Source organism: Strigops habroptila, chromosome 9 (assembly GCF_004027225.2).
Source record: "Strigops habroptila isolate Jane chromosome 9, bStrHab1.2.pri, whole genome shotgun sequence".
NCBI lineage: Eukaryota > Metazoa > Chordata > Aves > Psittaciformes > Psittacidae > Strigops > Strigops habroptila.
The window spans coordinates 14,589,638-14,604,269 of record NC_044285.2 but is presented as its reverse complement, the minus strand read 5'-3'; the positions used below and the strand labels follow the sequence as shown (position 1 = coordinate 14,604,269).

The window sequence follows — 14,632 nt, the reverse complement described above, 5'->3', positions numbered from 1 at the left end:
GCTGCACTACCCACTAATAGCTGTAGGCAGCTGCCCACAGTTCATCTCCACACTGGAATGCTCCTTCCCACATTCACACTACAAACACACAAAGCACAGGTGACAGAGGTGGCTGCAATACAGAGCATTTATTTTGAAAAATGCCAGGAATTCTTCTCCCATAGAATGAAAGCATTCATGAGAGATATGAATGAAAAACTATCCTGTGTAAAAACTGGATACTCTCATAGCTACTATATTTTCATTAGAGGGAACACACATCTGCTGTGTTTGTCACCGAAAGCTGCCGCGGAGTTTTAACATATAGCTTAAAAAACCCCAACAAAACCAACCGAATCACTCTTATTTCTCTCCAGTGGTACAGATCTGTACAGACATCTCTACAGCTGTGGTTGTATATGGTCGTTCAATGTTGTCAAAGATTATTTTAATAAGCTGATTTTCAAAGCCAGTCACCAGGATTTAAGTGAATGGTCATAACAAACCAGCTAAGAATCTGGATTTCTAAATCTGGATTTCATACAATGGAAAAACAAACAAAATACAGAAGTAATTACGCAAGGAAGCTAACTGCTGATTTCACTGGGATTCCAAACAGGAGGTTTTCAAAACAACAAACAAGTTACTGACAAATGGCTAGTCTCTACCTGTAAGAGGCGATGGTGATCCAACTGGTGTTGATGGATTCGATGGGAAACTACTGCTGGTATGATCAGGAGAATAAATCTAACAACAGACAAAAGAGATTGTGTATCAATACATGCCATAATATTCAGTAAAGAAAATAGCTATTAGGATTCCTTTTCATGCTTTTAATTGTCACTCATGATGCTGGATTGATAAAAACCCCAATTTTATCCTTCAATCACAGCTCTGCTTTATTACACTCAAGCCTCTAAAAATGTCCGGAGAACTTTCATTTTCAAGCAGCTGTCAAAATAAGCACAGCCTGTATTTGATAGCAACACAAGTCTAACTGATCTTCCTTCTACTTCAACAGCAGTGGCAATTACAGCCTTTTTGTCACTGAAGGAGAACAATATACGTAAGAGTTAACAGCACAAAGATAATTATAACAAACAAAACTTCAGGAAAATGTGAAGAAATAATGACTTCCCAAATTTTACAGAGGGAAAAGATTTAAGCAGTCAACACGTTATCTTCTAGAAATTAATCCTTCACAAGAGAAAATACCAAGAAAACATTCAGCTCTAGTTACGTACCTACCAAATGAAAACCATGTGAAATTTTGTTGCTCTTCCTATTGTATTGCAGTACATACAATTTTGCTCTCTTATTTCTGTATCAGTTGCTCCCTTGAGATACCAAACCTCAACCTGCAACAATCCATTCCTTGCTATTAATGTAATTAAAAAGCCTTAATAAAAACAGAAGACATAATGCTTAAAGCTTTAATTGAAACTTAGAATTTTAAGATTCTTGGAAAATTCATTTTGTGAAGGGAACTGAATCAGTTTAGAGGCTGACTATGGACTTTAGAACATATTTTCATAGGTCACCAGTTCAAACCTGTTTTACTTGAGCAGAGACCAGGATTTGTTAGTCATCAGATGGCAGTTAAGAAAAAAAGTCTTCACTGGCAGTGAGGTTGATGTCTCTTCACACAGACAATATGACATTTCAGTATTTAGCTGACAATAAACTGGGACTTGGTTAAGTTGCATATTGTATTTTTTGAACTGACAAAACCAGGACCTGATAGACCACATGCTCCTTCTTGGTCTATCACACTTTCTCATTAGAAAACACCATCAGTTGCCTAATGGAAATACCTTCTCCATTTCATATACGCTAGAAAGTAAGTATATTTAAAAGAACAAACCACCTCAGACCATTGTAGGAAATTCATGCACTGCGTACGAATATAAAAATAAATCTTGGGTGTCAGTATGGGAACTGTAGAGTTCCAGGCAGATAAGATACAGAAAACTAAAATTATGTCAGAACAAAGGCCACGAAGTTTCCTTTGAAACTGGCTGTTTTCCAGCGCTCTACCTGCTGATTTTGTTTTGCTAATTTCGTATGAGGGAAAACCTCCATTATACCAAAGCCACAACTAAGACACGAGGTCAGAATTCATTCTGCATGCAGTCCCTGGCCGCTGTGCTGTTAAATGACCAATGATGAACAACCCTGACACCTTCTGCCAGGCTTAAACGGTAACATGACTCATTTTACTGCAACAAATGAGACTCCTCCTCCTATCAGTCATGGTCCATTCCAATCAGCGGGATGCCAATATGCCAGGGTCTAATGAAAAGGCTCTTAGACAAAAGCTGCACAATTGAGAGCCTGCAGAGCCAAACCTCGGAGCTGTTAGTCCAATTTTTTAAACACTACAGTGTACATTCCAGTTAGGCTTTGTTATGCTAATGTTATTGAGTCTAAAGCAACAAAGAAACTTAATTCATGAATTACTTTTAGAAGTCAACTTCCCTACATTTTCTCTTCTTTTGTGAGAGGACCAGTGGCTATTTAACTGCTGAGACCGTACAAAGGCCTTTACCCTAGTTCTGAGGTAGGAATCAAAATGTAAGTTATCACAAAGAGGTCTGATATAATCAACAAAGTTAAACAGTCCTCCTGTTTGATCTCCTCTAAATTAAAGACCAAGTGTTTTGATTTGGCATTAGGCAATGAAATAAACCAGATGTTTCTCCTGCCATATAACCCTCCATGGGCACAATCTTAAAGGGTTATTGTTTGGCAAATGTTCAGGGAAACACATTAGAAATGGCACGAATACCCAGATTTTCTTTTCTTTCTATCTATACTAGTTCATTATCCAAACTAATGCATAATCCACAGGGCTTTGGGAACTTTGTGTAAATACTTTCATGTACAATTCTCTTTCTTGCCTACCCTGAGATTAAGACCACAATTATCCAGGCTTAAACCTAAAATAAAAGAACCTTTGCAAATGTATTATCTGGCCTTACATGTTTAATCACATACTATTCTGTATGGTCTTTAATACCTAAACTGAAGAACAAATGTCGTATCCTCTGATGTTTCACACATGAAAGGCCTATTGTGAGATGTACATCAACAGAATTTTAGAACTAAAAATTCCTCTCAACAGTTGCAGCGGTAGCATTTAAAACCCTACCAGAAAGGCACGTACTGTCGTCTTAGGGGAGGAAAAAATAAATACTAAAAAGACAATCACAGTATTTAAATAAAACTTTGATCAAACAAAAAAAATATTCTCGTTTTACTGGCCACCAGAATTGATCTGTGCCAGCTTCACCTGCAGCAGAGAGCACCTCCCTGCTCTCCACAGCCGAGCGGTGCTCCTCGCCGAACAAGCGCAAGGAGTGTGCTGGGTGCGCGTGTGTTGTGGGGTGCGGGGGAAGCAGATGGATGAGGCGAGGGATTTGAAGTGTGCAGACTATGGCATGCAGTGATAGAGCAGATGGAATGCATCACCATCAGCTATGACAGAAATGATTTATGGAATGACCTGGCTGCTCCTGCCAAGCAACAACACGGGATGACAGAAACAAGTTTCTATGACAACCAGAGCCCACCCACCAGTTAGATTAAACATTTCTGCCCTGACTTCCACTCGCAATATATTTAGAGTTTTTCCTCACAACATCAGCCTGGCTTTCTCGGCTAGTGACTTGGGAAAAAATACCTGAGAGGATGAGAAAATAACTTATAAAAGAAGAGCACTGGAAAATGTCACGAAGTCCCGCAGGTCTAACGGGCCAGCGTGTCAGACTTAGAACAGAAATTTTGGTCAGGCTGCAGAACAGCAGAGCAGACATCCTAATACATCTGCAAAGTAAGGAACAGCCTGAAGTATGTAAGCCTTGCTATTTCTAGGAGTCAGAACGATCCCAGTTCTTTTCTGACAGGTCTCAAACAGACAAAAAGAGAGTGTTAACTGCCCTCTGGACTCATGAATTGTTATCTGCTTGCTGAATCCCCAAAAGTAACAGGGACAACATTTTTCTCCTCAAAGCCATTAGGTCAGAGTTCTTCTACCCAATTTGGACATTACAGACATTATCAGATCTGGTAATCTTTTAACATATGACCCTCTGAGGGATGCAAGGGTAACAGGATCTGCACGAGTATGTGCATCTGCATTCAGTGGTATGAGGTAAGGGATGCAGAATCCAACCCAGGAATGGTGTTTTGGGGCTGCAAAGTAGTAATTTCTGTCTTTTATATTAGACCTAGTCACCCTATTTGCTGTGTACCAGAAACACAGAGTGGTCCCCCAGCCACCACTCCTAACTGAAATTTCTGCTATACTGGATCAACTACTGCTTTATAAAACGTACATCTGATTGTATTAATGCAAAAACAACTGCTGTATGTGTGCACACACAAACAAAGCTTATGGTAGACTGAAGATACCTGCAATATTTTACATTATCTACATTATTCTAGCAAGAGTTAAGAGTTTAAACTTTATGCATATATAGCATTTTAAAGGCTGTTCCATAAATTATAGCTATACAACACAGCATTCAAAACCTCAGTTTTATAAGGCCACTGAGAAAACATTTTAAACCTTGAGGCAGGACCTGCTCTAAGAGTAATGTTACAAATATTTGACTTTAACTAGACACTACAGGGAAGAAAAAAAAAAAAAATCAAACCCTAAACTTGTTATGATTATCTTTTCCTTTGTCTAAACAACTTCCTAAACTGTCTGCCCCAAATTTTTTGATCACCTAAAAAGACAGAATGAGTCTTCTACAAATAAAAGCATTTTCCACTTGCTTTTTTGTACATTTGTCTAGTACATGACATTGTATCATAGTGCATTACTTTAACTTCATACATGAAACTCCTGACTTGGTATCATAAAAGGAATGAACACTTAAATAATGGATGCAATGATCAAATTGTGACTTTCAGATCTGATTATTCTAACTGTTACTTACAGATGCCAATGCCTTCCCGAGGGCATCACCTGTCTGTGAGCTTCCAGCACCATTTCCTCTGTTTCCTGTAATGTGGAAAGCAAACCCAACACTTATTTTTAAAGCTGAAATTTTATTTACTTTTATTATTTTATTCATCGTGTACAGTTGAGCAACCACTTTTGAAACGGATATTCTGAGGAAGTCAGTGTCAACAGAATCAGCTCTCATTATACTTAAAAATTTAATTAAAACAATTAGATTTAAATTTAGATGATCTCCTCTTTCAAGTCACACACAGTATCACCGTGATAACTTCAGAACCAGCAAGAAAAAGCAGTTAGAAAAAAGACTGAAATTATTTTCTAGCATTGCAGGCTAATTTCAAGGAAATATGAGAAGAAAATCGAAATCAGAAAACTATATCATTGCAGCTGATTTCTAAACTGTTGTCACTGAAGTGCTGCACACTTCATTAATTCTTAAAGCCAAATTCACCAAATAGTTCCTTGTGTGTCTCCCAGCTCCCCCCGCTCTAATTCCCTGTGTTGTACACTCATCTTTATTTTAGAAAATCCCTGAAAAGCTCTTATCCACCAAGCTTTCTGTCACTCCTGCTCTCAGTTGCATGTCAGCAGCTTTGCATGCCCTTTTGCTCCACACACCATTAAGCCGAGAGGCAGTTTGAAGCCCTGCCAATTGGAAACACAGAAAGGACCTGAATCCTCCGAAATATCTGCTTTACTGTAGGAGACAGACCCTTTAAAAGCGAATCTCCTTTCTCCAATTACCAGCTTCTAATGGAAAAAAAGAAGTATTTAATGTGAATGTAGCCATTCACACCAGAAACCCAAATCATGCAACACTTGCTGCTTCAAGTTTGTGGCAGACTTGGATTTTCTAGCCTGAATTTCCCATGCAGGTTCATTAGCTGGGTTCTCTTTAAAGACCCAAGTGTAAAACATGTTCCCAAATCAAAGCCAATATAGTCAGTTTAACTAAATTCTGTTTACTTAAAATGAAGCTAAGCGCAAATTATATAGAACTGACAAGGGGCAGCTACGAGCATTTAATTTCTACATCTGTATCTTAAGATCTGCAAATATGTGCAAGGAATGGAGGATCAGCCTGTATTTCATGCTTTCTAGGTAAGCACAGAAGAGACTAAACCAGCCACCATCCTGGCTATTCAGTAATGTCTAAATCAGTTAAGAGAGGAATTTACAATGCAGCTCATCAAGCTCCCTGAAGAAACAGCCTTCTTGCCTTTCTCCAGCACAGTACTTTGGTGATGCAGCAGCTCTGAAAACTGCACCACCAGAACTACCTACGTGAACGGTACATACACTGAACTATGGAAGGATAACTGCCGTAAAGTCAGATGGATACAATCTCCTGAGAATAGGCTTGGCTCTGAAAGCAAACGAGCTAATAAGTCTTAAGCTAACTGCAAAACAATTTGCCTCATCTCAGCCATACTGAGGACAGAAACGTCACAGTGGTGTGGTATCCCCATTTACAAGCATCCTATAAATTAAAGCTTACTAATTTTGTGTGTCGTGCAGCCCCAAACTGCATTTTCTCATAAAATTGAAATAAACAGAAAACAAGCAAACAAAAAAAACCCCAAACAAACAAACAAACAAAAAAAAAACCCCCAAACAAACCCAAAGAACATTAACAAAAAAAAAGGCAGGAAGAACTTTTTACCCAGAATATTATCTGATCCATTGACAGGTGGAGTGTGTGAGGCAGCTACATAAGGTGAACTGCTGGTACTGCCACGATGGAAGCTAGACATTGGAGGAAGACTGGCATTTATATCTGTAGGTGAGACTGAATGTGGGGGATAGCTCTAGAGAGAAGAGAAACAGACATAAGACATTAAGTTGTCTTTAAATAAATGTTGATATTTTAAGATACCAAATACACAACACCCAGCTCCTTATTAAAGAAAGGGTCTCCTCCATCCTCTGAACAGACCATCATACAGCCACAGATTTTTATTTATACAACAGACAAGTAAAAGGACATAAATCTAACACAGGAAGTTTGTGATTTCTGACAATTGGGTTTTTAACTGACATACAAGAGCAGCAAACAAGAAATTAATTCCTGTAAGTCAGTTCTCTGTGCACAAATACACGAATCTGTGCTACGTGTCTTACCAAACGGTCATGTGTGTGCAGGCTGCCGTAACTGCCGGACTGGGACATGTGGGAAGAGGAGCCTCCCAGCATCCCACCGTAGCCAGGCTGGCTCATGCCATTGGATGAACTCCAGAGGTCAGAAGAATTGTGGGTCCCATCTTTAAAAAAAAAGAAAAAAAAAAAGAAAATAAGAAAAATATGTTTAATGAAGAAGTGAACCAAGTGCTACTTTCCTTTACACAATTATTTTATAAGCATCCAGAATTCAGCTGCTCAGACTAACAGCAGCAGGGAAATGGTGACCAGTTCATCCTGTGTTTTCTATTTTCATGCCACCACACTGTTGCTGAATTTATTAAAAAGGGAAAAAAAACAAAACCAAAAAAACCCAAAACACAAACCCAACAGAGGCTTTATAGCTGAAACACAATCCAAGCACAGCTGAGAAAATACCGAGTACTTGTGCTAATTACACAGACCTTCAGTAAGGCCAGATTTATATCTAGAGGGTTGATAAAAATTCCAGACTGAAAGAAATAATAAAAAAGGGGGTGGAGGGGAGAGACGTTTGGCTGAGCAGAGCTCATCATGAACATGCAGTGCAAAACAGCTATTAACCTAAAATAAGCAATTTATAGTCTAAAATGCCTTCGTACCATAAAAATATAAAAACATTTCATAATAGCACATTGAAGTCACGGAAATTACTGCATTACATAAGCCTTAAACCCGTGTGTCGATGCAGTTTTCCTTCTGCAGCACAAACTGAAGTGCTCTGTAAATTCCCGTATTGACAGACTATGCTTTCAATATGCTCCAAAACCTCATCAGGCTCCAGTACGAGCTAACTGCATGACATGAGGCCAAGGAAATGAATTCTGCTCTTGCTTTGTTCAATGCAAACCCCTTTTTTTGGCATGCTGGATATACAAACGTTTGAGAACTTAAGACTGTTAGTTGATATTGTACAGTCAAATTCCAAAGCAGCCAAGAAGCCCCCACCTCATTTTTCTCCATCACTCCAGTGTGCTGCTCTGAAGCCCCTACAAATCAAAGGATGGCGGATTCTCTCCATCTGGCCTGGTGTATAATCCCCTTAAATTTCAGTCAGCAATTAACGTCATGAGAAAAACTTTAAATCAACAGACAGCTCTCTTCATCTAACTGTTTTAAACGAATATAAAACTTATTCATAGGCTCTAGCACAACGTTACCTTTACACTTCCTCGTTCATTCAGTACAACAGTGTCTGACTGCAGATTTCTACCCAAAGGACAAGTGACATCTGCTCACATATTTACAGTCATTTTACCCACCTTGCATAAAGAAAGTGCTAGCAAACATACTGCTCGGTGGCTTAGGAGATGGGTAACTTGGAGATTCTCTGTTGAAATCATCAGAACTCGGGGACGGTGCATACACCTAAATATTGGAGAGCAATACAAGCAGGTTAGTAATATCTGGGTGTCGTGCATTAAAAAAACCCCATAACAGCATACAGACACAGAGAGAAAGCACAAGTAAAAAAAGAACAGTGTAGCAAGCTGCAGCATTTGTTGCCCTTGTTTTATTTGCTTTTTAGCAAGTTGCCACAGTACAGAGGAACTACAGTAGAATGATCCTAACAACACACTTTCTGGTGTGCCAACTCAGCCAGGTGGCCTGATAAAAGCTTGAATGCTGATTTCGCTTTCTAAGTGCATGACTTGCACAGACTTGTTGCTCAAGATAAAAAAAGCAAGATAAAACAACTGGGCCCCAAACAAATCTCATTTTAAAACAACTGTATGCCTGTTTGAATATTTAATTAGCTGGCAGCCCAACAATCAGAAACAAAAAGAACATCCAGTGACAAACTCAAAGATGTTAATGCAACCACTGGATCATCCTTTTAGAAACCTCCACACCTTTGTAGAGTCATCAAAAGTGTAAGTAATGCCAGTCCTGAGGACTCATCTTAAAACTGCAACATCCAGCACATTATTTTCACACTGGCCTAGCATTAAAGAAAACCAGCCTCATTCTTTTTTCAGTGTAACCCCACATTGGAACAACCATTCTCAACTTGCAAGCAACAAATTATCTTAACAGGTTAAAAATTGTAAGATGCCAAATAAACGTAACCATTAGAAGTCTTTCACTGCAGGAAAGAAATACAAAGTATATTCAGGAATAAGTAAGTCAAATCAACAAAGCCAGTATTCACAGACTCAAGGACTTGACCCATAATGTTAATTGTTCTACACAGTGCTATGTCATCATACCAGCATTTTGGTCAATACACTGAACATTGCAGTATGACCAGTGCATGCTAAAAGAAAAATCTTTAAAAAAGGGCAAATTAACAAATATGGCAGCAAAGCATATCCAAATGTAACCGTGAAACAAGAGCACCTTTCTGCTACCAAGGAAAAAAAAGAGGTATTATTTCACTTTTTTATCATTTGCCTTACTTGTAAATATGTAAGTCTTCATAAACACACATATTAAGAGTAATTTTAAAACTTTAAAGCTTCCATAATGCAACTTAAGAAGTGCACTATGCCCTAAAATCCAGAAGTGATTCCTTCTGTCCCTTCCTGCGCATCTACAGGCACACACATTTCTACAACATTCACATCTCTCCTTCTGGGATGTTGTTTACCAAGCAAGAGAAGGGCCAGGAAAACCAAGCCGGCCGACAAAAAGCCGTAAGTCCCCTAAAAGAGAACCATTGTTCTCCCGGAGAGTGACTGTTGTGATACGGATATTTAGAAAGTGAAGTGGGCAAGTCCCGCTGCCATTTGCATACCAATACCCCTCCTCCCCACTCCCAAATGCTTTTCTAGCCTGCTGTTGTCAGAACAAATGGCTGGGCATGTGCCTGCAGACAGCGCTCTTTTATATCAGAGGGACCGATTTACCACTCTCTTAGACTCGTTTTACATCAACAGAATTTCAATACAATCTCTGGAACTGCAGTATGATGGAATCGGGACAAGGGCACAAGGAATTAAGTCAGGGCATAGCTGTCGATACGAGACACGTAATGAAAATGGCAGCAGGTAAAAGGACACCTGGTAAAAAGGAGTCAAGTGGAAAATTTACAACTTTTTTTTTTTTTGCTTGTTTTAATATTTTTTAAATCAATGATTTTTTTTTTTAATTATTTTTTATTTTTTAGGAAAGAAAGTCTTTCGGGAAGCTTCTGTTCAATATTTTACTTGCAAATTTTCAATTTATGTAATAAATATAAAACAGAGATGCTTACCAAACCTGAGTGACAGAATGACAATACGTTCTAAGTGATGTTAACAGTACATATGTATTTACCATATATGATGAATGCATGTATATTCCATGCCTCCGACATATTTTAACAGAAATGTCACTCTGTCAAATTGTAAATACTCGCACTCATAAGACTGCAAACATATTAGGCAAAACTGGGCTTAATTTACAAGTTCTCTGTTGTGCAGAATAACGCAGCATATGCTATAGCTGATGGATAATCTATCACTGTCACAGGACAGCAGTGGAAACAAAGCTTTATGACATTTAGCACTTCCATGGAGATGTACGCTGATTAATGCGAAATCACCTACAGTGACGAAGTGCACTGCTTTTAAACTGTAACATTATCAGTGAGATTTGTAAATACAAGCTTCAGACAAAATTTAACATTTTGCATAATTGGGTGATTTATAAAAACTGAACAAACACCATCTAAAAAGGGAAATTAAACTGAAAAACTCCTGCAAATGTATCACTTCGATACATATGTACAAGCCATTAACATCATAAAAATATTATGAATTATATTAACATAAAAGAGGCCCTTCCAAACAGCTACATGAAAGTCCTAGCACAGACGCATAACTTTATATAGTTTCTGCTTGTTTTGGTATCTTAACTATAGCTTGCAAAAAAAACATGGCTGCAATGTTATGAAGCTGCACTTGTGCCAGTCTAGATTTTTCAGATCAAAGGGTTCTTGCGGCAAAACACAACTGATGTGGTCTCAAAGACTTCATTAACTCCAGATGTGGGGAAATAGCCAGCCAATTCCACAAAAGGAGCAAGTCTCTTTTAGTTACAATCAGAACTACCCACAAATTAAAACCAGGCCTCTGATGTCATCTGATCACCTGCAGATGAGCACCAGGTTTTTTTCTGGTTAATGACCTAATCATAATTTTTATGTTGTGTTACTACAAACAAAATTCAAAAGCAAAGGAGAAAATTTATGAAGATTAACGTGAAGTCCATGAGAGGCGAAAGACACAGGTTTAAAATAAAAAAGTTGAGAAAGAAGTTGAAGTTTTATTTTCGAGTCAGGAAGCGAGGTAATGGGCAGCTCGAGTGCTGGCTCTGAGCACCCGCACGCACCCAGAGCCCGACCCAGCAGATCGCAGCTCTGCGGTGCTGGCCTGCCGCTCGCATGGCTGCATCCTAGTTAAAGGGCTTTCTCTTCTGCAACAGCTGAGTAAGGCTGTTATAAATATGACGTGGCTGCTCAAGACAGCCTCTTTTAGCTATTAAACTGATAACAGTGACATCCAGGAGGCACCAAACCAGTTTTTCCTGGCTGACATTCCCACTAAGATGAGGAATACTGTTAAAAGGTCAGCCTGTCTGCAGTCTCCTTGAAGAGTGTTGTCTCCAGAAGGTAGAAGAGGAGCCCATCTTCTAATCCCCTTAAACACACTGCGCCCGAAGGCATCGGATGTGTCTCCATGCTGACAAGCAAAACACTCTCTGATTATGAATGGGAAATTCCCTTCTGATAAACTCACACCAAATCCAGATTTTAACATGACTTATCAAGTGGAGGACTCGACTTTCTTGGATCTGTGCTAGAATATACATCAATCCTAACATTGCGGTGCTTCTGAAGGGTAGATAGCCTCCGCGGGGAGAAGTAGGACAAATGAGTTGCAAAGGACATCAAGTCAAGAGTCCCACGTCTGTCTCTTGTGCACCCTGAACTGGTTTTATGTTTCTCCAGTGGGAAAAGCAGGATGACAACTAAGATATTTTTTTGAGGGTAGCGGTGGGAGCTGACTTCAGAACAGAGCAGAGGAGCCATTATCTGTACTACATCACATTTAAGCAAAACAAACGCATCATTCCAGTTCCAAAATCTGCCCTGGTGATTAACATATATAATGAAAACTATCATGAAAGTTACACACACCTAATACATCTAAAACACATCAAAGGACTACACAGCGTGCTTCTGTTTACTAACACAAGTGCCAATAACATGAACATTAATTTAAAGATCTGGGTTTACCAAATTTTATGCTAAGTAAAACTTTCAAGTCTTATTCTATAAATGCATTTAATAAATACAACCCTTAGAATCCTCCTGTTGGCATACTTCCTCTCAGGCAATTTTCCTGTAATATGTTTCAAATTCTTAAATATTTATCAATGTTTAATATTAATGTTAAAAGCAGATTAAAAAATAGCAACAAAGCAACCAAACCTTCCTTGTGATGAGCTTATGCTACCTCAAGACCAGGGCTCCCATCACACACACTGTTTATGGATTTATGAATTATGTTACTCATTTAAGTCTAGTTATTAATAATTCTTGGAAGCTCAGAAAAATATTTATCAAACTGCTGGAGACAGAAGATTTTTTTGAAACCAATAGAGATGGATAACCTATTCTGTAGCTTGTAAACTCTGCTAAGTAGCCTATCTACATTCCATCAGCATCAGTCATGCACTAAGCAAGTGTGCACTGATGAATGATTTGTACATGTGGCAAAATTTTACACTGTATTATCTGCAGGTTTTGTGGCAAAAGCTAATTCTGCTGAAAGGCAGCTCTGGGAAAAGGAAACTTGTTTTCATGTTTACTGAAACTTCAGGAATGTAGAATAGTAACTACAGCTTTCCATGCTCCTCTTTACAGTAAGACAGAAGCTGCCAAAAAAAAACCTAACCAAAAAACAAAACCACCACCGTAAATTCTGATGTAGTTAATATTCAAGCAAGATGATAAAATGAGGAGCCCCAGTACACGAGATCAGTATATACACCACATCCTCAGCCATGCTTTTTATTTCCAATACCAGGTGTAAAGGTTCATAAATTTTAAAACATCTTCTCACCACCCAGAATGAAAATAAAACTCTCCTTTAAAAGAGCAGAGCATCAGTCTTGTCTGCAAATCCAACCATAATTTTTAACATTCAAACTCCTTGAAGCAGCTAAACTGAATTCCATCTTAAATAAATGTTTATGCAGTTTAGGCATGCTATACATGCCTATTTGGCTATTTCTGAAATGCAGAATCTAACTGCAGTGACACATAGCCTAGCTTCTTCCCCAGTGTATGACAACTTTAAAGTCATGTTAAAAAGCAATAGGTAAACTTACAAAAAAAATCCCAAATTCTGCATATGGAAACCTTTTGGTCCGTTCTTTTGATTTTATTTTCTGAATTGTAGTGTGAGGCAGAGAGCGGAGGCTAAGAAGGTAAGGCAGCAGGAACACCAGAAATACATACACGTATATAGCGCTTGAAGATTCTTTTTATATTTTATCTGCTAAGCAAAATATCTTCCCCACACTCTTCAAACTATGCTGTTATTAAAGGATGCACACAAGTAAGCCTTCAAAAATTTCTGATTAAATTCAGGTTTTAAGGAAACAAAAGATTAGTTAAAACTCGTCAGCCTGTTTCTTAACCTGTTCCCTGTATTTCAGAAGGCTTTTCTAGCTGTGGTAGGAATCCCCAACACCAGTACTGACCGCAGAAGATGCAGTATAGATACAAACAAATGCAAAAGATAGCGCTCTCTCTCCTCTGAACTCACTACAACTCTTAGTTTCCATACTGCCGTCAGAGACTAGTATATTTCTGCAAACAGACTTCAACATGCACATGATTATCAAAGCAAACGCGTTCAGCAAACAGGGGTGTGCTCCTCTTTGGTGCTCACATTTTGAGAAATATAGATCTGTCCAATACAGCACCTGATCCCAGCCCTCGCTGTTTTCATTTGCCCAAGGAAATGGACATAACCTTCACTTTAAAGCATCAATAAAGCTTGTTGCAGACAAGACACCCTTCTGGCGCGGGACCACTGCTCAGCAGATTGGCAGTTCAACGCAATGGAGTGGAGAAGAGAAAACTCTCTTGGGCTGATGCATTGTAACTCATCAGTTTTTTTTAGTGGGATGGGGAGGGGAGAAAGAATGGCGAGGAACAGGGAGGGGGAAAGAAATACAGCTGACCAGTGTTTACTACCTCTCTTTATTCAATGTCCACAGCCGTGCGCCCCCAGAGATTTTCCAGATTATCTTATATTTGTCCGGACTTACAAATGTTAGCATTGACCTTGTCTGAGTTGCTGTGGGCAGCATATGGTACAGAACAGCTTTAATTGTACTTTTCTCCCTCTATACTAACTGGCCTGATACTAATAAAAGCAGAATTGAATCGTTCTTTTTAGCACCTGGCTGCTCCAGAACTCACAAACTGAAAACATTCTACGCTCATGTTAAAAGACTTAGCAATTATTTATTGCATAGCAGCTACAGACAGACATGCGGCCATGTCATCCAAGCATCACGCAGCAG

The 14,632-nt window shown here is 38.8% G+C and overlaps 1 protein-coding gene across 16 annotated transcripts in view; it reads right to left on the bottom strand.

The window, feature by feature from the left end:
* Positions 1–14,632, bottom strand: part of TCF12 (transcription factor 12) — a 168,532-nt gene that overhangs the window by 21,965 nt on the left and 131,935 nt on the right. For 15 of the 16 annotated variants that reach the window (XM_030496888.1, XM_030496886.1, XM_030496892.1 and 12 more), the window contains 5 exons: positions 8,371–8,476; positions 7,073–7,212; positions 6,615–6,759; positions 4,926–4,990; positions 648–726 (listed from right to left, as the gene is read on the bottom strand). In XM_030496888.1, coding sequence (XP_030352748.1) covers positions 648–726; positions 4,926–4,990; positions 6,615–6,759; positions 7,073–7,212; positions 8,371–8,476 — 535 coding nt within the window. Of the gene's footprint in view, positions 1–647; positions 727–4,925; positions 4,991–6,614; positions 6,760–7,072; positions 7,213–8,370; positions 8,479–14,632 lie in introns of all 16 variants that reach the window. The other variant, XM_030496899.1, reaches the window with a different exon arrangement.